This window comes from Sarcophilus harrisii, chromosome 5 (genome assembly GCF_902635505.1).
Source record: "Sarcophilus harrisii chromosome 5, mSarHar1.11, whole genome shotgun sequence".
Taxonomy (NCBI): Eukaryota; Metazoa; Chordata; class Mammalia; order Dasyuromorphia; family Dasyuridae; genus Sarcophilus; species Sarcophilus harrisii.
The window spans coordinates 157,499,820-157,523,262 of record NC_045430.1 but is presented as its reverse complement, the minus strand read 5'-3'; the positions used below and the strand labels follow the sequence as shown (position 1 = coordinate 157,523,262).

The 23,443-nt window shown below is 38.0% G+C and overlaps 2 protein-coding genes across 8 annotated transcripts in view; one reads left to right on the top strand and one right to left on the bottom strand.

The window, feature by feature from the left end:
* Positions 1 to 16,046, bottom strand: part of ZNF277 (zinc finger protein 277) — a 152,534-nt gene extending 136,488 nt beyond the window's left edge. Inside the window, exon 1 of the mRNA XM_012550970.3 lies at positions 15,772 to 16,046. Coding sequence (XP_012406424.1) covers positions 15,772 to 15,838 — 67 coding nt within the window. The 5' untranslated portion in view covers positions 15,839 to 16,046. The remainder of the gene's footprint in view (positions 1 to 15,771) is intronic.
* A 104-nt stretch (positions 16,047 to 16,150) lies between these two features.
* The window catches only part of DOCK4 (dedicator of cytokinesis 4), a 500,144-nt gene continuing 492,851 nt past the window's right edge, over positions 16,151 to 23,443 (top strand). For all 7 annotated transcript variants that reach the window (XM_031938825.1, XM_031938828.1, XM_031938827.1 and 4 more), the window contains exon 1: positions 16,151 to 16,584. In XM_031938825.1, the coding sequence (XP_031794685.1) occupies positions 16,548 to 16,584 (37 nt within the window). In that variant the 5' untranslated portion in view covers positions 16,151 to 16,547. The remainder of the gene's footprint in view (positions 16,585 to 23,443) is intronic.

Sequence of the window (23,443 nt, the reverse complement as noted above, 5' to 3'; positions counted from 1 at the left end):
CTGTGGTAACTGAATGTGGATCACAACATAACATTCTTGCTCTTTATGCTATTGTTTGCTTGCATTTTGTTTTCTTATTTACTTTCTTCTTTTTTTAATCTGATTTTTCTTGTGCAGTGAAAACAGTATAAATATGTTTATACATATTAGATTTAATATATTTTAACATGTTTAACATATATTGAATTGTTTGCCATCTAGAGGAGCAGATGAGGGGAAGGAGGAGAAAATCTGAAACACAAGGCTATGCAAGAGTCAATGCTGTAATAAATTGTCCATGCATATGTTTTGAAAATAAAACGCTTTATAAAAAAAAAAGAGAGAGAGAGAGAGAACCTATATGTGAATGACTGAATGGACACACTACTGAAGGAATCACATCAATCTTAATGGCTTCATTACTAAGAAAAATAGAAGTCAAAAGAAAGCTGTAGTTAAATGAATGAATGACTCACAGGTTCTCCTGGGAGATAAATAAAGGAACTGATAGGTAGTTTTATTGTGTGCCCAAAGGCAACAAAAATATTTCCTGAGATATTTGGTCATCTAATGGTACCTACCTATGATTAGAATTTTCCAAAGACTACCATGAAAACAATAATAGTTTATACAGAATCATCTGTGGCTAAAGATGAAGAAGTAAAAGTAGAGGAATTTTATGAAGAATTTAATAAAATCCTCAGAATTCAATAAAAATTTGATAATTTCGTGACTGTTGCAAAAGTTGGAATATATATGGATGGTGAAAAATATATTGGAAAATATGATTTGGGAAGGTTACATGTATATATCATGGATGTATTCTTTGCCTCTAGTTACTATATTTATACCTATAACTCTCATCAATATACCCCTACTTTTAATTATTTAAACCTAACAATATGCTTTTTTTAAAAATTGGTGATTCATCCCTATAAAAAACAGGCAGTAAGAAATTTCCCATCAGTAATGCAGATCAATAATTCATGTGTAAGTTACTTATAGACTCAAAAAACTGTCTGGGTCCTTGTTATCAGTCATCCAAATAAAAAAGCAATTGAAGCAGTGCTCAAATCCAGGTCTTCTGGCCTCCAACTATCCACTATTCCATTCTGCCTTTTAAGAGTGATATAAATACTTGTTAGATTTTGCCTAGTTTCAAGACTTCCTAAAAATGTTCTTGTATGCCTAAACATTTTCTTAAACTCTTTAATTTCCTTTAAGAATTAGTTCAAGAACTTTCTTCTGCTTGACATTTTTTCTAATTTTTCTAGCTGCTAGTGCTTCCCTTTCTCCCCAAAATACCTAGTATTTGCTTTGTGCATGTTTTATATATTCATATATATGTTCATTTTGTATATTCATTAAAATGCAGGCTGCTTGAAAACAGGCTTTAAGTCTTGCCTTTGTATCTATAATACATAGGACAAAGGCTGACACATGGTAGGAACTTAATAAATGTTAGTTGAGAAGAATCTATCATTGAACATTGCAGACACCAAATATCCTCACAAGAAATGAAACTGATTATATTTTTACATTATCAATACGGGATTCATTCTTTAGTCAGATGTCTCTATAATAAGAATACTAACTTGCTGAGAACAAAGATCAAAGTTAATACAAAGGTAGAAGAATAAAAATGAGGGGGAAAAATATGACACACAAAATGAACTTCAATGTGAACTATATAAATTAGGTTTGGATATCCAAAATGGAGAGAGAATGAAAAAATGCCATTGCCACTGATTTTATAAATTTCACATCGAAGTTTAACTAATATAAACTAATCATTATAAACTCCATAACAAGGAGACCCAAAGATTTAAAGGCCATTTAAATTAGCAAAAATTTGATTTATTCAATTTAAAGAAATATATGGTAGCCAAAGGGAATTCTTATTCAGATATGCTTATTTGCATTTTCATGAAGATAATGTGATGATTGCATCAAAGAACATGGTAAAACTTCCTTAAAAAAGAGTCAAATATCAAATAGCTATAATGGAACACCCAGATGGATGAATAATATCTATTGTCCAGGCCAAGATTTTCAAATCAATGGTCAACCTGTCCAACAGCATATATTTGGAAGACATCTTGCTGACTGGTAATGTGGGCTCGGTGACCAACATAAGGCGAGCACACTGAATTTTCTTTGAGAAATGGAAAAATTCTTTTAATGAGCTTAAAGTTCTCTATGAAACAAAGGCAAATCTTAATTCTTATCTTCTTCGAGTGATATTGTACAGCTGTAATGCTGCTTCAACAAAAACTACAACAACCACTACTGATGGTGATGATGATGCCATTTATATAATGCCTACTAAATGCCAGTTGTTGTGCTCCAATCTATTACAAATATATATCATTTGATCCTCACAATAACCCTGAAAGGTAGTTATTATTATTATCCTGATTTTGGATTGAGGAAACTAAAGCAAGGCTAGGTGACTTTCCTTAGTGCCATTCAGGTCATAAATGTCTGAGGTCAAATTTGAACTCAGGTTTTTCTGATCATATGAATTGTATTATCTTAGGAAACAATAGCAAGAACAAGTGATGATAGATGGTAAAAACCAGTTTAAAGAGAGATTGGTGAGAAAGTGAGATAAGCAGAGTCATTCTTAGGGCATTCCCTCCACTGTGCCATCTAGTTCCTTATAAGTCATGGAACACTACAGTTTTAAAAATGAGGATTGTTTGAATGGCAAAAGATATGCACATAATGGCTGTAGGCAGGCAAGAAAACATTTAAAAAAGAAAGAAAAAAGATGAAATGGCTTATAGGATGTAATCAAAGAAATGTATGAATGAAAAAGATGAGCTGGTCTCATATGAATAGCCTGGGTGCTCTATGGGCATCCTCATGCAATTAAGAGAAAGCAATGAAGGCCCCCAGCACATTGGGTAGACCTCCAGTGGTAAACTCATGGGAGATAATGAGAAAGAGTCATAAAGGATAATTAGACGTGGATAAGTTGTAATCTGCATCCGTGAAGAGAATACTATTGACGAAATTACAGATCCAATTGCATAAAAGTATCATCTCACTAAGTAGTAAAAAAGAGTAGAGGGAAAGAAATAAATGGCCATGAACAAACAATCATAAGGCTTGGCTTTCCATAAGTATGTTTTCATTTTTGGGAAGGGACCCAGGTCTAGTCAACAATTTTAAATGCTTACACAAATTGTAAATTTCTTAAGCTAAGAATTGATTATCTTTCAGAAGCATATGCAAAATCCAATTTAAGAATATCCTACTTGTTTTTCTTGCAAAAAGACATATGTAATGTTTTAGACATCACAGAGAAGAATATGTGAATTAATGAATTGTGAGAGGGGAGTGGTCTCTTACCCTTGAACATGTCCTCATATAAGTATAATGGGGAAAGGAGGAAGATCAGAAAAGAGATAGGACTAATCATCAGAAAAAGACCAGGACTCTGGAGAAAGAAAATTGGACTTAGGTCAACCACTTCACTCTTCCTGCATTTATCTTTCTGATTCAGCATTGATCTCTGCATCCTGAATCTTTGCTCTGGCAACAGCTTTTTCCATTTGCCTTGGACTCTTAGATTTTACCTTTTTATGGTTTTCCTGATAAACCAATTCAAACCAGCCTTTTGGCTTACTCTTGTTTTCCATATAGTTACTCCTTTTTACTCCTCCTCTTCCTTACCTTTCTCCTCTTTCAAGGGGCTGCATCATCAACTAGAGAGTAACCTTGTTTTGGGCAGGATCCTAGAAAGTAAAATGTTTTACCAGACCTGTGTCAAAAGCAGCCTGTCTTTCCACCATATTTTCCATAAACATGCATTTTGAAGAAACGGAGTTTTGTGCAGTTAGCCCTAAATATTTTAGTTCATTTGTTGAATCAGCAAATCAGTTGCTTAGAGAAAGCTCCATGAATCATTCCTAAGTTCATTTATAAAACAAGAGAGATAATATCAATGACACTGGAGCTCAGGAGACTTCAGTTCTAGTCTCAGGTCTGCCACTCAGATGGATGACTTTTATCACATCACTTGTCTTTTGTGGAACCCTATTTCCATATCTGTGAAATGAGAAGGGTTCTCTGCACCCACTCCGACCCTAAAATTCTATAACCTTATGCTTCTTTAACAAACAACAAACAAAACAGACCAGATCAGCAGGTGAATTTCTCACCTGCGACATGTAGAACTATAATTTTATTGACAAATAATTATTTAATCACTGGTTTCTGTCGTTCCCCAACTTTTCCAACACTGGTTTCACAGTTGGAAATGGAAAAAATTCCATCATACCTACATTCTTGAAGGAAATGAAAGCTGATCGAAGAATGCAAATTAAATTTTTATGACTCTAAATAATGCATTAAATAGCTATGGTTACCTGAATTAATAAGAAGCCTAGGTCTGAATGCTTTGGAACAGTATGTCAGAGTCTAGTTATTTAAGAACATTGTCTTTTTGTTCTATTTTTAAAGAAAAAGTCCTTCTATTTCAAATGTGCTAAGGGAGGGACACTATAATACCACAGTGATAGACACTTAAAGAGAAAATGTTTCCACAATGCTAAAATGTAATAATTCTCTAAAGAGAGATATTTAGTTGAAAGTATACATATCTTAGAGAATTTCAGAAGAATCTTGGTTCTTAATGTTCTGAAAAGAAGCCCTATTTCTCTGCCCACATTGGGATAACCCTATGTATTATTGTCTCATTGGAGTAAAACACCACACAATACTTAGTAGGTGCTTAATATGTACCAGGTCAGAGTATCTACAAAGATATTGTTAGATTTCTTACAAGGTGCTAAGTCATCATTATATACTTCAACAACAATAGTATATGATGATCAATTCTGATGGACATGGCCATCTTCAGTAATGAGATGAATCAAATCAGTTCCAATGGAGCAGTAATGAATTGATCCAGCTACATCCAGTGAAAGAACTCTGGGAGATGACTAAGAACCATTACCTTGAATTCCCAATCCCTATATTTTTGCCCGCCTGCATTTTTGATTTCCTTCACAGGCTAATTGTACAATATTTCAGAGTCCGATTCTTTTTGTACAACAAAATAATGTTTTGGACATGTATAGTTATTTTGTATTTAATTTATACTTTAATATATTAAACATCTACTGGTCATCCTGCCATAGTGCGGGAGAGAAGGAGGGGAAAATTGGAATAAAAGGTTTGGCAATTGTCAATGCTGTAAAATTATCCATGCATATAACTTGTAAATAAAAAGCTATTATTAAAAAACAAACAAACAAACAACAACAACAAAAAAAAAAAAAAGGTGCTAAGTCGGTGGAATTGATAGAGACAATGGTTGTTTAGCAGGGTACTTAACAGTTCTGTAGATCTACTTAATAATAAGGGAGAGAGATTAAGGGACCTGCCCCCAAATCATAGCTAATGGTGGAGATGAATCCAGGTCCTGAAAATCCAGTGTTCTTGGACTGTACAATTCTGTCTGCTTCTCTCCTCTATATCCTTTCCAACTAGACACTCAGTCTTCAACTGAAGACCTCTGAGGGGGAACCCACTAAAGCAATCATTTTCACTTTTGGAAAGCACAAATTGTTAGACAAATCTGTCTGTCTCTAATTTTCACCTAAGGCTGTTAGTTCTGCCTTTTGAGATCCAGCTGAACAAGTTTAACCCCTCATCCTCAAGGCAGTATTTCAGATTTCTGTAAACGGCTACCCTGCCCAGTCTAAGCCTTCTTTTTTGTAAGCTAAAACATCCATTTTTTTTTTTTCTTGAGTGACTTTATAGGCCATGCTCCATAAGGTCCTCCTCCTCCTTATCAGCATGCAACTTTCTCCATATAATACAGCTAAGAGACTGTACATTCCAACAAAAAACTTCCTAAGGTAAGCAAAGAAGGGAGTTTATTTCCTTTAGGATCATTTCCTGATATATATTATTTTTCTTGAGTCTGCACACATGTTAGTTTGCATGATGGGAAGTTAGGATTAACTGATAGTCTCTACAGTTATTAATATATAGAGACTATTAGTATTTATCTTTTCTCCTCTCACAAAAAGGGCAACCATATAAACCAGGGAAATACATTAGCTAAATAATTCCTTGGGTTATAAATACTTTTCTAACATTAATGCAAATTTAAAACTATCACTTCTTTCACTAATAAAGTGATTAAAATGAGCAAGATCAGGAATATCCCTTCAGGGCACTCTATTCTACAAGAGGACGGGATCATTAGGAAGGAACTGAATGTTAGAATAAGATTCAATTCAGTCCGATGGTGCTAATAAACCCACATGAATTGCCTCCCAATTTAGAAATATATTCTGTTAGACTGAGTTTCAAGGTGGTTCTGGAATGTACAACTTGAGTTCAAATCTTACCTCTGATGCTTGCTATCTGTGTGAACTTAGTTAAGTCACTTTTCCGGAGGTCTCAGTTTTCTTAATTGTGAAACGAGGTTTGGCCAATCAATCTTTGAGGTCCTTGTAGTTCTAGGCCTGTGATCCTAAAAACTCAGCAAAATGAAGAAAGCTCCAAGGGATTGGGCCTGGTTTTGAGGCTGCTGGTCTCAGAATCAAGATGACCCAAATTCAAATACTTCAGCTTTAACTAGACACTTACTAGTTGCCTGATGCTACACAAGTCACTTAATCTCTCTCTGATTCAGTTTTCTCATCTGTAAAACAAGGGTTTTGACCTCAATGATCTCTAATATTCCCATTAGCTCTAAATATATGATCAAGATGGGGAGTTGATGGAAAGAGTTCCTTTTATATTCTTATAGCCAGAAAGACCCTTCCCACCAATAATCATCATCTAGTACAATCTCTTCATTTTAAAGTTAACAAATATATCCTAGAATAGACTGGCCTAAAACCCAAGTCTCATGATGCTCAGTCCAGTATACCATGATGTCACTCATGATAAGAAGGATCATTAGTGGGAAAAGAACTGAAAGCACTTTGTTTTCTAATAGTGGGTCTTCACAAATGAAGGGTAAATAAGTTTTACAGAAAACTACCAGATTGCAAGAATTACCTGGTCCTCTTCTTTTTTCCCATTATCCTCTCCTCTAGTCATTTGGAAGACCTTTTGTTATAGTGTTTTTCAGTAAGAAGTCTGATTGATGCTCTATTATTACTCAAATGATTCCTACTATTAATTAGTTTAGAGATGTAATCACAATCAGTGAGTACAAGATATTTTCTTTTCTAATTGGCTATTACTGTTGAATACCAACATGTTGCTTAACAGAGCATTGTGTTAAATATGCAACAACCAGTTCAATCTTAGAAATTAAGCATCTATGCATATTTTGATAAACACACTCAAAATAATTTATAACAGGTGCGGCCTCTGTAATTACAAGGTGACTCATCCCTCACTGCAGAAAAATTAAAAAGCAAGCCTGGAGAAAGCAGGAGACTGAGAATGAACTTTGTAAAAGTTTTCTTTGTAAAAATGAATATAATTAAAAAATCAAACCTGTCCATTTCTGTAAGGAATAAGTAACTATAGATTTTTTTTTTCTGTGCTAGACTTGTAATATCATGAGAGAGAACTTTCCAAAAGTAAATCCCCTCTACTATCTTCTGTGTAAATGACAGTCTCAAAGAGTTAGTGAAATGTTAATGATTTGTTCAAGTTCAGATAATCAAGATGTATCAGAGGCAGGTCTTGAATGCAAGTCTTTTTTCCTGATCCTGAGCTTTCTTTCCACTCTGCCCCACAGCATCATACAACCTAAAGATGTACATCATAGAATTTAATCTAAAGATAGGAATCTATGTAATCTAAATATAGTAAGCATATATTTAGGCTCTCTGGAAGCCTAAATATACCATATGAGACCCATTATACGACTATTCCAGGTAACACAAATATTTGGTATCCCTTCAGGTAGACTGTAAGCTCCTTGTGGCCAGGGACTACAATTTCTAATTTCTTTTGCAAGTCACACAATATTAAGCACAACATTGGGAATATACATGGGAATTCAATAGATACTGGATGACTGATTGAAATTCATCCTATGGGGAAAATCCAGTAGCAGTTAATTTCTCCTAAATGTCATTTAATACATTCAAACTACTCGAGTTATCATCAAGTCATAAACATTTATTAAACAAGTTTACCAGGTACCATGCTGAGAGCTAGGGATAGAAAGGCAAAATGTTCACTGCTCTCAAGGTTACTTGAGAGGTAGTGGTTGGGTCACAGAGAGGTGGGTTAGTAGACTGTTCTATTCCATTTAACTCCTAACCCTAGCAAGCAAGTTTTCAAATATATCTCTTCACAAAGTAGATTAGGTAAGAATGTAAGAATGAATGGGTTGATGGAGTACATGAGCTCATCAGTCAAATCTATCAAATCTGGAATACAGGAACTACTGATTATAGCTCAGTGTTATTATTTCATCTATAAAAGGGGCACATTTCATTCTTGGAGAGGAAGCAGCCTCTACTGATTCATTTCAGCTAGTTTAGTTTATAATGTCTGATATAGGATCTGCAGCATAAAATAACCCATCACTTTGTGGTAAGAGTCTAATGCATAACTTAAGCACAGATACTTATGGACTAAACTAGAAGTAAAAGAGCTTGTTCATGTTGTAATTTCCGATTCGTTTTTAGATGCTTGCTGAATTATACTTAGAAGGAAGCTTGCTAAATCTTGTATTTTGAGATGGTACAAGACTTTGCCAGAACTGTATAAACTGTGTAAACTATCATTTTCTAACTCAATAGAATTATATAATTAGCATTAAAAGGGATCTATGGAAAAAAGATTAAACCTTCTTCCCTCTCTAACACTGCATGAAGTTCAACACAATTCAATTACTAAGAAACACAGGAGAAACCCATGCTTAAAATGATCATATTGACAAAATAACCAATTAAAGGACAATACCAGCCACATTTACTGGCAAATTTCTGAAGCTCTAATGATTGTGTGACTGTGTAGGAAAATTAGGGCTAATGGTCCAACTTGAACTTATAGCCAGAATTATTTTGTATTACTTCCATCACCCTGAGTGTAGAAGTGGGCCTTAATCTTCCCCCTTAACTGGATTCACAGATGTGGATAATCTCTAAAGATTAGAATTTGGGCACAGACAGTTGGGGCAAGGGAATGGTGATGATAACAAGAGTACCAAGAGAAAGTAAAGAAATCTTGTTCTGAGAAATAGAAAAGTGACAAGGATAAACTTTACCTAATCCACAATTTTGCCACAGATTGGCCTTCCCCATGGCCTAGAATTTCACACTTGGAAAAATCTTCCTGTTCTTATAACCCCCAAATACCTCTCCATCCTTGTGACTAGGTGGAGATTCACCCACTCATTCTTGTTTGGTGAATTCTTCCTGGAAGAAAGTGCCCAAGCCAGCTTTCAGCCATGCTCTTTCCTGGTCTTCATTTCTCTTATCTCCTTCCCTACTTTTCTGTTACCTTTCATATGTGGTCATCTCCCACTGGAATGTAAGTTCCTTGAGGACAGGAATTCTCTCTTTTTCTTTCTCTCTCTCTCTCTGAGGGAGTGACATGTGGATTTGTATTACCAGTTTATCTAGCATACAAATCTCTTGATTCCTGAATGATCTGTTGATGATTTGGGATGCAGGGGATGACTTCAAAGCTTCAGTGTCTAACCCCACTCAATCACTCCAAATCACCAGCTTCCTCCACCTTCATGGCCCTTTGGAACAAATGGTTCATATCTGCCCATTCTGCCAGGGAAGTCTTCACATGTTTGGTGTAGACATCTCACTAACTCACGAGTAGGTTTGAGTGCATTGGTTGCCCTCAATCTGGTTTAGCCTGTCTGCAGGTGTGGCCACATGCTCTACAGCTTCTTGGAACCACAGGAAGAACTGGGTAGCAGGTAGACACCACAGGGGAAAGCCACTCTCACACCAGACATACTAGTCTTCCCAGACATCCATACACCCCCGCAGACAAGCAGTAGGTAGTAAATGCTTGGAGACTAAGAAGGTTGGAATAAAATGTGGTAAGAATTTTGTAATTTATGTTTTGAGTTAGACTCTATCCAAGTGTCATTGTTAGTTATTCAAGTATCAAAAAGATTAACAAAAAAACCCATAAGAGTGTTTTGATTAAAAAAGTGTTCTCTTAGCCTGGCTCTTTTGGTAGAGAAGGGAAGGATATATATATATATATATATATAGTCATTCATTCCCATAACATTGTATGTAAGAGTAGCTTTATTCTACCTTCTTTTATTTCAACCAAGTCCTCCCTGGATCTCTTTTGACATCTCCTTTGCCAAATCAAGTTCATTCATCTCAGTTTCTTGGAGACTTAGAAGTATGTGAGGGACATCCAGAGAAAGAATTTGGGGAGAATAACTTTCATAATTCTTTGATATTCTAAGTGTATATATAATACGTTTAGAACAGAAGTCATAAACATTACTAATTTTTCCCAGGATTATTTCATAGAATCTAGAAATCCAGGATATTGGAGACATTTTTTAAAAGGAAGCCGATTTCCTTTTTTTCATTTGTTTCTCCTGCTTTCTTCCCCCTCTGTCCCCATCCCTGAAATAGAGAAGCACATATGAGATCTGGCTTAATTCAGCTCTACAACAGGTAGCCTGCTGATAGTAAGTTGCTTCACAACTAGTCAGAAAATCTTAATTACAGCCCTCCAAGTCCCAGCCCATCTGGACAATAGCCCTAAAGATGATGACTAGAGACCACAAGGACAAGTCTGCCAGGATATTGCCACAGACTGAATATTGGACAGCTCTGCCTTAACATATTCTTTTACAAGGCTAATGCATCCTGACAGAACAAAGTTCTACTCTCTTTAAAAAATATTTTCATTTATCTAGAATACCAAAATAAGAGATTCATTATCTGTCTCCCTCGGTTAATCCACCTACTTGTTTTGCCTCTTATTGTGTCTGCAGTCTTGCTTTTCTAGTTTTCCTGAAAAGCTTGCCTTCTGTAGCTCTGAGAAAGAAGTCAGTAAGATAACAAGTCTGGATGGTAATTAACTGACACTGCTGGTGTTGTGACGCCTTTAGGATGCTTTTTGAAGACTGAGGCATTTCTTTCCCAACAATATCAGCATAGATCTGTTTTCTAAGAGATAGACTTTTTCCCTACATGCCAACCAGATAAGAATCATAATAGTATTTTGGATTTATAGTGCTCTTAACTCTGGAGACCTCTGATCTAAACTGATTATCTATTCCTATGAAGTAGATGAGGAAAACAAATAGTTTTCCTATAATTATAAAAGGAGAAACTGAGAGAAAAACGATTAAGTCACAGTAAAGTTGTTACTAGAGACTGTCTCCTTCTTTACAATCCAGTGTTCCAGACTGGATTTCAAAGGGCATGTGAACTGCCTGGTTGATGTCCATATGCATGAGGAGGGGATGATGATGAGTTAGTATGAATGACCTCACCCAGTAATCAACCACAAAATGTTAGAGTTAGCAGAGACATCAGAGATCATTCCTCTAACCCCTTCATTTCATAGATGAAGAAATCTGGGCTCTGAGAAGGAAATGGACTTGCCAGGAGCACATAGCTAGCATGTAAGTGAGAAAAGCTGGACTGGAAGATAAGTCTTCTGACTTCAATAAATCAACATGCTGTTATTAATAGCTCACTATGTGTCAGGCACCGTGCTAGGAGCTAGGAAAGCAAATTCAAAATTGAAATAGCCCTTGCACTTTTCAAGTCCTACTAGTACCATTTTCACTGCCCAAAGAATGCTAAAGAGGGTTTGGAAGATACCTAAGTCTGAGTCACTCACTACGTGGCCAGGGACACAATCATCTAACCTTACTAAGCTTCTTTGCTCATCCTTAAAATAGGGATAAGAACAACACTTACCTAACCAGGTTGTTGTAATATTGGCTGAGAATGGACATAAATCCCTTGGAAAACTTAAAGTGCTATATGGGTATCTGTTAGCATCATTGTTATTATCTGTGGGATCTTCCCAGCCCTCCCCATTACAAGAAAAGAATGATCTCCCTATGCATGAGGTACTTGCCAAAACCTTGCTTACTATATGGTTCTCACTTGAATCATAATCATTTGTGTACAGAGCAAGATAAGGCCTGGGAGACATCTATGGAATTTAGAATCTCAGAGATCATCTAATCCAGTCCTAGCATCTAATGTAGTGTCTCACACATGGCAGACATGTACAGAATTGAACTGTACTCACAAACTCTCCCTGAAGTAGTAGGTGATGACATGAGCAAAAGTTTTCATCAGATTTCTCACAGACTGGAGGTACTACTGAAAGAGACCCATCCTGTCCCCGAAATCTATTCCAGTTGTTAGCAACAAATGGCGAGGAAAAGGAACCCGAAGAAGCTGGGGCCCTGACCAGAAAATGAATTTGGGAGATGCAGCTTGTGTAGAGCACTGGTGATGGCTAATTTCATGTGCTTTCTGTGTCCCACACACACTCAGGGAAAACTCAAAGTAGTCTGGTATTTCTGCCATCTTTCCTCATTGTTCGTTTAAATCTGGTGAAGGCAGCAGGGGTGATATATTTATGTTTCCTTGAGATGTCTTTGGCAGATGGGTCTCCAGTAAAATGCTCTACTGTTCCAGAATCCAGACACCAAGTATATCAAAGAAGAAATCTGGGCAATAATGACATGTCCTGCAAATTTGATCTTCAGACACTAAACATAATTCCCCATTCCAGATGAGGCCTCATACTAGTTTATGGTATTAGATCAGGTCTAAAAAATCTTACAAGTACTAGCCTGGATTTATATAGCAATTTACATTTCTAAAAGTGTTTTATGCACAGCAAGTAAATGCAATTATTATCTTTCTCTCTCTCTCTCTTTTTTTAACGAGATAATGGAATCTCACTGCAGTTGTTTTGTATTTTCTTGCTAGAACATACATAGTTGTTTACATGTTGTGTCCCTATTAGATTGAGAGCTCTTTGAAGGAAAGGATTGTCCATTGCCATACTTGTATCCCCAGGGTTTAGTAAAATGGTTGACAGTAGGTACTTAACAAATGTTTATTGATTAAATTTATTACTCCAGTTAGCAAGATGTGGAGCCAGAATTCAAACTCAAACTTTCTAATTTCCAAATTCAGTATTCTTTTCATTATGGCATGCTACTTTTAGAATCAGGAGACATCTCTTGAAAGAAGTTGTTTTAGATCAATTCAGTGAAAGTACTACAATACTCAACAGGCAATAAACACCATGCATAATTTACTAGCTGGGGTTTTCTCAGAAAGAAAAATAGAAATGTGCTTGATAATAATGCTCTATAAATTTTTGAGTGATTTACAGGTTTGAAATGTAGATGGGAAAAATTATGTAAGGATATGAATAGGTTATTAAAAGAGAGTTCAGGGGTAGAATGTTAAATGTGGTTTGACTTCAAGAAAGTCAACTAATGTAAATTTGACATTTATGCAGCACTGAATTTGTGCTTGTTTTACATATATTATCTCATCTGACCCCACAATAGTCTTTAAGCTAGTAATTATTATGCCCATTTTATAGATGAAGAGATTAAATGGTTAGAGTCACAGAATAAATGTCTTTTCAGGTTTTCCTGATCCTAAATCTAATATTTTATTGCCCCACGGCTTTGTTAGGCTATGTAACATTCTTGCTTTTCACTCTTAAGAGAGAACAGAGTATCTAATTTATATTTTAATGTATTTAACATCTACTGGTCATCCTGCCATCTAGGGGAGGGGGTGGGGGGTAAGAGGTGAAAAATTGGAACAAGAGGTTTGGCAATTGTTAATGCTGTAAAGTTATCCATGCATATAACCTGTAAATAAAAGGCTATTAAAAAAAAAAAAGAGAGAGAGAGAAAGAACAGAGTTGGTCTGATCCAGGATGACATTTGTACAGTAATTTTGTATGGTCTTCAGGATATGGCTTCAAATCTATCTTTCCACAGTCTTACTTTAGAATACACTGTTCCCTTTGATACTCATTTCAAGAATTTCCAAATCTGGAATACTACTGGTATTAAAATAAAACATCCAAAAACCCTGATTCAGGAGTTACTGAGAATCAGCTTTCTTATTTGATCCATTAAATTTTTAAAAAACTTCTTGCAGGAACAAATTTGAAAGTTTAGGCATCACTCTCTTCAACAGTCAGCTTTTTAACAAATCTTAATGTGACATCTCTGAGTCTTAAATAACCTTCTTGAGAAGTTGATATCTAGAGAACTTTAATTACATGTTTCCCCCAAATGAGAGCTGGGTCAAGTACTTGGTCCACCAAAATGAGAACCAAATAACTCAATAATTAACTGTCTAAGATGTGGAGGTGGATAAACATTTGACTCAGCAGTCAGTTTCAGATGTGCAGAACTGACGAGGTAGTTTTAAAAAATAATTTTAGGGTTAGGGATTTTTTAATAATAGAAGTAGTTAGTAACAGCACTTTAATTTTGTGGTAACAAGATGAACTCAATTTTTGACCAAAGGTTATTAACCGTAAAACAACAACAACAACAAACTCCATTAGAGATGTACCAAACTTTAATCAAGGCAAAAATATCTTCTCCCCCTTTCCCTCCCACCCCCAAGAAATGGCAGTCAGCTTGCAAATTATTATTAGTTCTCTGCATTGTTTACCCCGGAGGCCCTGGGAAAAGAAGGAAAAATTAGGGACGTAAGAAATCAACTTTAGGACTGGCAAGCTGAGGGCAGAACTGGAGCAGACATTTACTACTTGTGTATCCTCTGGCAAGTAATTCTCTCTCTCTCTCTCTCTCTCTCTCTCTCTCTCTCTCTCTCTCTCTCTCTCTCTCTCTCCTCTCTCCCTGCTTTTTTTTTTTTTATAAGGTTGTTATTTGCTCATCAATAAAATAGGTAGGCTGAATTAAAATGGTCTCTGATATTCCTTATAATTTTATACCCTTGGAGCTTGAAAAGACTCATCCAGGAGGTTCCTCCTCCAAATTTAATTTCTTAGCCAGGAGGCTCCTCCCCCAAATTAATTTCTTTTCCAGGCTTCTCCGCCCTCAAAATTTAGCTGTGACCCACAAGTCCTCCAGGAAACCCAAAGCCACGGACTTGCAAAAGGAACGGATTACCAGGACGACCCAGAACAGTGTCACAGAACAAGTCCAGAGCGCTCCGAAGCTGAGAGAGCCTAGTGCTATTTCGCCTCTCTGACAAGGCTTCCAGCTGCACTATTTTCCTTTTGAGGCTCCTTCAGGAGGGAAGCGAGAGAGCTCGAAGGACACAAACTTTTTTCGTTGCGGAAGAAGACCGCAAGCGATGGCCCAGGAACGTCCAGGAACGTCCAGGAACGAAAGTTTCATACCTGGAAGACGCATGACGCAAAGAGCGCAAGTTCCCCGATGCCAAACAAAGCACGAAAAGAAGTCTGACTGAGGGGCGGGACGCGGCGAGGCCGGCTAATTTCCGCCCCCCGGGCCGCGCAAACCAAGCCAAAGCGTTTGAATGAGCTAGAACGCGAGAGCGGCGCTACCGCAAGGGCGTAAGGGAAGAGCCGGGAGAGGGTTCCCCAACTTCTCGGGGAGAGGAGGTGGCGCTTCCGCCTTTTTTTCTCCACCCACTCTTAGGCAAACAGCGGCCAAACAAGCGCCTCCGCCTCCATCCCTCCCCCGGTCCGCAGCGCCATTCCCAGAGCACACGTGGCTGCGGGAGACACCAGGCGTTAAGGTTCCTGCCAAGCGCTTCCTGAAAGTCAGTAAGACTTTAGGGTTTGTGTCACAGCTGGGACCGCTGGAATAAAGCCACTGGTCCCAAGGCTGTGCTGCAGGGCGGCCACCAAACTCACCTGCATCCCTGAGGGTGCTGCGGCTGCTGCCAACATCATCTCCAGTTGCAGCCCCAGAAGAAGCCATCCCGCTGGGAATGGGGGGAGGGAAGAGATGAGGGGGAACCCCGGATCTCCCAGAACCTAGGAGCGAGTTTACACCTCACCCCACCCCCAACTTCAGTCCTTCCTCCCCTCCCAGACGTATCCACAAACAGCTCGTATTCTGCAGAAACGACCAAGGGAGAGTGGGAGGGATCTCCAAGGCCCCACCCCAATCACCAGAGCGCCCCGTCCCTTCGCGGTAGTGAGGGGAAGAACTACACTCCCCATCATGCATCGGAGGGTGCAGGGGAGGGAGGAGGGAAGAAGGGGGAGTGGAGGGGAGGGGAGGAAAGCAGTGGGGGCGGTGCGCCCGAGAGTGCCCCGGCGTGTTCGCTTAGTTCAGTGAATCAGAACAATGCCTGCGCGTCTGAATCCCCGGGAGCGCGTCTGAGGAAGCTGAGAAGAGGTGCAGCAGCGGCAGTAGCCTTAGCGGCGGCAGCAGCCCAGCTTCAGCAGCCTTAGCATCAGTAGGCAGCGCAGCCCGCGCAGTGTCAGCGCTTGGGCAGGCTCCAGTCCTGACCCTTCTCCCTCTCGCTCAAGGACTGAAAGCGCTGGGCTGCTTTAGTCCTCTTGCTGCTGCTGCTGCTGCTGCTACTCTGGCTTCTGGTTTATTGTTTTGAGCTCTTGAGAGGAGGTGTGGGAGGGGGGGAAAGAAGAGAAATAGAGAGGGACAACAGAATCTTTCTTTAGCCATGTGGATACCTACAGAGCACGAGAAATACGGCGTAGGTGAGTCTTTCTCCGGGCGAACTTTTATTCTCTCTCCTGTGCTTGCGATTTTCCTCTTTCCCCTTTTCTGCTCTCCTTATTTGCCCCCTATATTTAGGTGAGGCTGGAAACGGATAGTTGTGGCATAATATAGTCAGTCCCCCGTATGTTCTCCTCTTTTGCCCTGATACGGTACTATGCAGATCGAGTCAAAGCGGGGAGAAGCACATCCCCGCCCCCCAACTCGCTGGACTGGTGGGGGCTTGAGCCCGCCTCAGCGAAACCCCACGCACCCTCCCCCTCTTTCACTGCCCTCCCCCTCTTTCACTACCCTCCCTTCCAGATCCGCTGGCTAGCGATCCGCCGGTCAATGCAAAGGGAACTGATCCCTCAGCTCTGCGTCGCCTACTCTGATCTCCGTCTTTGGAGTTTGGAAGTGGAGATGGGTGCATGTGTGTGTCAAGTTGCAAGGGAAAGGGCGAGTCTCTTTCATAGTCCTCCCCTTCTGCGTCCTCCCTTCCCTCTCCCCTTCCTCCCCCCTCCCCCCAGCCAAACCCCAGGATCCGAAACGACAATCAGCTGCAGAGATTTCCCGGGAGGAGGGTTGGGGACAGAAAGAGAGGAAGGGGAGGGAAAAAAGAAAAAACAACCCGAAACCAACAAAACCAGAAGGGGAAGACAAACCCTTCCTTCTGGCTCGCATCAACATCCCCAGAGTGCAAAATGTGCAATAATCTACAAAGGAGCAATTCTGACAGGAGACTGAGCCCGCTCTATTCCTCCCCTAACGCCCTTCTCTTCCCCATCCCCCCGCATATTTTTATTGGTATTTTGTATTAAGTGGTCTTTTTGGGGGGGTGATGATGGTGGGAGAGTTTCTCTTGTGAATTTCATTGGAATTGTTCCCTTTCCTTGTTATTTGAAAAGGAACGAGGACTTGGTTATGTTTTCACTTCTGGCTACTATGTCCGGTCCGATCCTGGGGTCAATGCAGGGAGTGGGGAGTGGGGTGGGGGTTTTTTTTGGGGGGGAGGTGAAAAGTGCATTTTCAATTCCGGGGAGTCAGCTAGGGATAGCCGTGGGTCAGACCGAGGCAGGAGGGCATGTTTTAAAGAAGGACCTGTCTGACTTTGGCGTTTTGATAAAAAGGAAAACAATGTAACAGTCGCTCCTCCGTGCAAAGGTGAACAACAAAGGACATTAATGTTGACTGATGAACACCGGATTCTCTCTTCTTTTCCCTCCTCCTATTTAATACGGACTAGAGTTCCCGTTCTTGTTTGAATTAAGCTGGGTTCTTCCCTCTTCCCTATCCCTCCTCCCCCCACTCCTTCCGGATTTTCAGGGTTTCCTTTTTTTTTTTTTTTTTTTTTTTTTTTAAATAAATGGGGTTTGCAGTGAAGGTCCTGAAGCAAAAATGGGCTAATTGAGGCCTTGAAGGTCTCACTGAGATCAGAACCTTTATAGAATTTATGTATTATTCCCTTATTTCTTATCTGCCATCTACTGCCGCCAGGCAGTGCTTTTGAAAAGGGCAGATCTCTGTAGAAGTGGATTCTGTGGAAAAATCTGCTTTCTACCCCTCTCATTCATTTCCAGCAATTAAAAAGAAAAGATCAAAGTGCTGTTTGTGGGAGTCATTTTCACTGGGGACCCTTTCCCCACCTCCCTATTTTGCCTAGGGGAAGGACCGTGGAACCCTCTGAACTGACTTTGTGAAGTGATTAAACAAAGTCATCTCCTCTTTTGCTTGACCTATTAAAAGCCTTCATTCTGCATTCTGCTGTGTTGAGTGGTTAGCAAGACAATAGTTTCTTCTAAGACGTGTCTTGAGTGTTTGACAGTCATTCTTTCCAGCTTTCTTCTTTTCCTTGGTTGCTTTTATATTTTTTTCTATGTTTAGGTAGAAACTTAAAGAGTTTGTCTTTGTTTCTGAGCCTGAGGAAGAGGATATCATCTCAGGATCATCTCATCTCACTGGGTTTAACAATTAGTGCTAGAAGCCAGGACCCATTCAGGGCAACCCCATCCCACTTGGAGTTGATCCTAAATGTTTTTTTCTTCCAAGTGTTAAATTATAGAGATTATCGATGGCATTCATTTTCTTTACTTCTTTATGTGCCAGGTCACAGCTGGGTTGCTAGTATCGATTAGCTCTCCGACTCTCCTTTCTTTACTGTTATGGGCAGGTTTTATAAACCACTCTGGGGTTTCCTGGAGTGGCAAACAGGATATTATCAGTCAAGTATTTCAAGCTGCAGCAAAACCACTCAGATTTGTGTGGTGATAGTTGTGATTTGGAGGCCACTTCTCTGAGTGGGAAAAGGTGGCAGAGGAAAGGGAGAAGTGGAAAGATGAGTGTTTCTTGCCAGAATTATTGCTTCCCTTTGTCATTTATACTGCAAACCTTTGAAGGCTAATAATATTTTTTATTATTTTTCAAGCATTTGGCTGGTGGTTGCTTGGTTGTTCACCATCCATCTGTTAGGATTTTTTGGAGTGCCTGAGAAAAATTTGCTAGGATACTCCAGCATGCAGAGCTTCTTTCTTCACCATGGAGAGAACTATTTGTGGCTGTTAGTTAAAGACTTCTCCTCCTCCTCCCTTTTACCCTTGTTAAATGTGTGTTTTCTGTAGTTCTAATGAACCCCAGGGAAGAAGTTTTGCAATTCTTGGTCCAGTTGTCATTCAGTTCTGTAACTAGTTGAAATAAATTGATCTTTTATAACCTGAAGTGTTCAGTCTTTGATGCCTATGAAAATATAACACTTCTACTGTAATACTTAAAACAAAATCTCATGACCCCCTGTGTATCCACATAGAAAACATTTGTACCTTTTATATATCTGTGTTAACATTTCACAAATATAAGCCATATTCTCCATTTTCTTTTTAATATATTTTGTGGGGTGTATGTGTGTGTGTGTGTTTCAAAGAGGATTAGAAATATAAATTCTCAGCTGGGTAACGGGACATCTTATCATGTTTAAGCAATAACCATCTTTTTGTTAAAGCAAGCTATGTTTGTCATGGATTTGAATTGTCTGAAATTAAAAAAATTATGAGAAATAAGAATCAGACTACATTTCTGAGTATAATATAATTCTATCTTTTGAGTGTGACTTATAATATCATTTATGATAAAATGAATAAGTGGAACAATTCTGGCTATTAGCTCTTCAATTAGCAGAATGGAAAAGAATATTGCTCTGACATACCAGAGACCAGAGTTCCAGTTATGATTTTACCCTTAACAAGCTGTGTGAGTTTATGCATGAGTTGATAACTTTGCTGGACCTTCACCTGTAAAATGAATAGGTCAGACTACATGATGACTTACATTCCCTTAAGCTATAGTTTATAGTTCTGAAACTACCCATCATATGTACCCTTTAGAAAGAAGAGCATCTACATTTTGCGTAGCTGGCTGTATGGCATATACTTTTCCCTTGGCATGCCAAAAATGATTTTTAAACAAGATGAAGAGCTAAGCAAAAGCCACCTGGTTTCTTGGAGGGACTACTAGGAGCCAGGTGGCAGTTGCTCACTTTCACAGTCTGTCTCATCCTTTCCAAAAGGAGTTCCTCCAGTGATGAGTAAAGCATGCCCACCCTTCTCAAAATGTTTTCTGATTTCCTGCAGACCGAATAATTTTCCAGAGATAGAGGTCACCTTCCTTCTCTGTGTAAGTGGGGATTGCCCACATAATAGTTCAGAGCACTGAAGGTGTGATTGCTTCAGGATTCATTCAGCAGGTAGTTGTGTGGTTCCTACAGTGAAGGAGTATCCTGGTATACAGCATAGAAAAAATGCCTGGACTACAAATGAACAGAGTTGAATTGTAGAAGGCTTTGCTATTAAACTAGCTCTATGTTCTAAGACAACTTGTTTTTAATCTTTCTGAAATTCAAATTCTTCACCTGTAAAATGGAATTAATAAAATTTGTACTATCTATCTCACAATGTTGTTGTGAGGTTCAAATGAGATAATAGATTAAATTACTTTATAATCCTAAAGTACTATTTGCAGATGAGTTATTTTATAATCTCAAATATCCCCATGGGGATTAGCTATTATTTTTTCAGTTCTATTACCATAGACATCACTTCTAACTTTTGTCAGCTATTTAATTCATAAATATACACCCTTGTCTGGGCAAGGGATTAGGGATGAATCAGCGCAAAGCCATTAACATAACAGGTAAAACGGCTCTGAATGCATGCTGTACATGCCACCTGGGAGTTAATAGTATAATTTTGTATGTAAAGGATATATTCTGCTATAGTACTATTGCTGAGATCAACATTAATATTATTACTAGTCACTCATTAATTTAACAAACAGGTCAGCCAGGGGATAGCTACAAAAAAAGATTAAAGACAATACCTGTCTATAAGGAGCTCAAAATCTATTGAGAAAGACATGCAGACAGCTATGTACTACCAAGTTATATGCAGCATAAATATACAGGAAATAATCAACAGAGAGAAGTCACTAAAATTACTGACTGTAAATTCTGCTGGGGATTGGGGGAAATAATATCTAAATTAGATGGGGTATCTGCTCTCAGAAGTTCAGAAACTTAATTGAGTCATCAAAAATACCTGCCTGTATTTTCTAGAGAGAGGAAAGTATGCTATCCTGAAGAGAGCAAAAGACTTAAAAGGCAGAAGATGAAAATTGAACAGCTGGGTTGTAGGTGTGTGACCTTGGACATATCACTTAATCCCTATGTAACTCAGAGATGTAAAAAGGAGATGATGAGGGCTACTCTGCTGACTTCATAGGGTTGTTGGAGTGAAAATGCTCAATAAATCCTTATGCTTTGGCTAATTTTTCTTCTTAAGGCCATTTTATTGTAACAGAACTAATACCTGCCCCTTTATAAAAGTTATTTTAGAATTATGTTTCTTTCAAGAAAAATACAATTGTATTCTTGTCTAGGGGAGAATAATAACTAGGGCATGATTTTTCTTTTAGCTTGTTCATTATCACTGCAAATTCATTTTAAAGAGTGTTTTGTTTTTTTAATTTTTGATTTCATGACATTTTTTTGGTATCCAGTAATGTATGGTTGTAATACTATGAAAGTAACATTCAGAAAGATCTCAATACTGGATGAATAGTTTGAACTTTTTCTTAAATGCTAGAGGGAAGAGGGTTTTCTATCTCTTGATAAAATCTCACTGATTGGTTTGAAGACCTTAGGATGGGGACTGAGGCATCTGTTTTAGTCTGTAGTCTGCTTTGGGACCTTATTATCAATGTCTTTTCTTAGAGCTATTTTCCAAGTGACAATTCTTTCAGAAGGAGCAATTTAGAGATATTCTTGAAACAATAAATACATCGTTGTATCTTCCTTTATTACTTTGTTGGAAGATGATTCTTGAAGTGGCAGAATTCTAGATGATTACAATCATTTAACTTAACCTATTTTAACAATTTTAGCATTAAATCATAGTGATTGAAGATCATCATGATGATAAAATCTTACATTTGTATGACCTTGGGGTTGTGAATAAGTTTCACTTATATCCTGTTTTGATTATCACTGCAACTGGATGGAGTAGCTTAATTAAAGAGGTTTTGATCTGTTTAAGGTCAATGGGGAAGAGTCACACTCTCATAAGAGACTTCCTACAAGAAGACTAGAATACAAATCCTCGGTTAGCCCATTCATAGTCCATTCACCAGCAACTACATGAACAATGTAGCTACAAATATGAATACCTTGGTTCTTACTCTTGAGTGTGATGTAGAAGGAACCTTGGATGTGAAGTAGAAAAAAATCTGACTGACACTTAACAGCTGTGTGACTAAAGCAAATTCTTTTTTTTTTAATTAATTTATTTTTTCCCAATTACATGTAAAATTTTTTTTAATCATTCACTTTTTTTTTGCTTTATTTTGTGTTCTAAATTCTATCCCTCCTTTCCTCCCCTTTTATTTCCCTGAGACAGCATGTAAACTCATAGATTATACATGTGCAATCATGTGTAAAACATTTCCATATTAGTCATTTTGTGGAAGAAAACTTGAACCAAAAAAGAAAAACATAAAGAAAATGAAAAATAGTATGCTTTGGTTTATATTTGGATTCTATTAGTTCTTTTTGTGGAGATGGATAATTTTTTCATCATGAGTCCTTTGGAATTGTCTTGGATCATTGTATGCTGAGAAGAGTTAAGTTATTCCCACTTGTTCATCATACCATATTGCTGTTTATTGTGTACAATGTTCTCTTGGTCCTGCTCACTTCCTTCTACATCAGTTCATGACTTTCCAGGTTCTTCTAAAATTAGCCTTCTCATCATTTTAAACTGAGCTATTTTTTGGAGTTTAATTTCTATAAAAGAATTTTATTGAACTTGCCTCTTCCAGAAGTCTTCTAAGAATCAATCCTCTCTTCATCCCTGCTATCATTACTAGAAACATTCAAGTATTGTTGGTCACAATTCCAGATCATTTAATCAATCAGATTCTGTAAGTGGAGGGACGTTGATACATAGTGAATAGAGTGCTGGATTTTCTAAGTAGGAATCTTACCCAAGTTAAAATACTACTTTGTATTACCTAGAAGATCATGAGCAAACCCCTTAACCTCTTGATACTTTAGCATTGCTAGAAGACTCATCTGCAAGTTATGTATTTGTTGCCAGAGGTCTGGATATAAAATCATAGATATTTGACATGTTAAAATATACCCTAAGTATTTATTTTGTTCATCATGTACTTAACTCAAAGTCAACAGTCATTTATACAAATAAGATTAACAGAAGATGGTTAAAATGTTTAACTGGTAACACTGTGTCTGCCTTCAGACAATCATTAGCTCATGTATTTTCTAAATTATATTAATGAGAAAACTTTGGACATAGT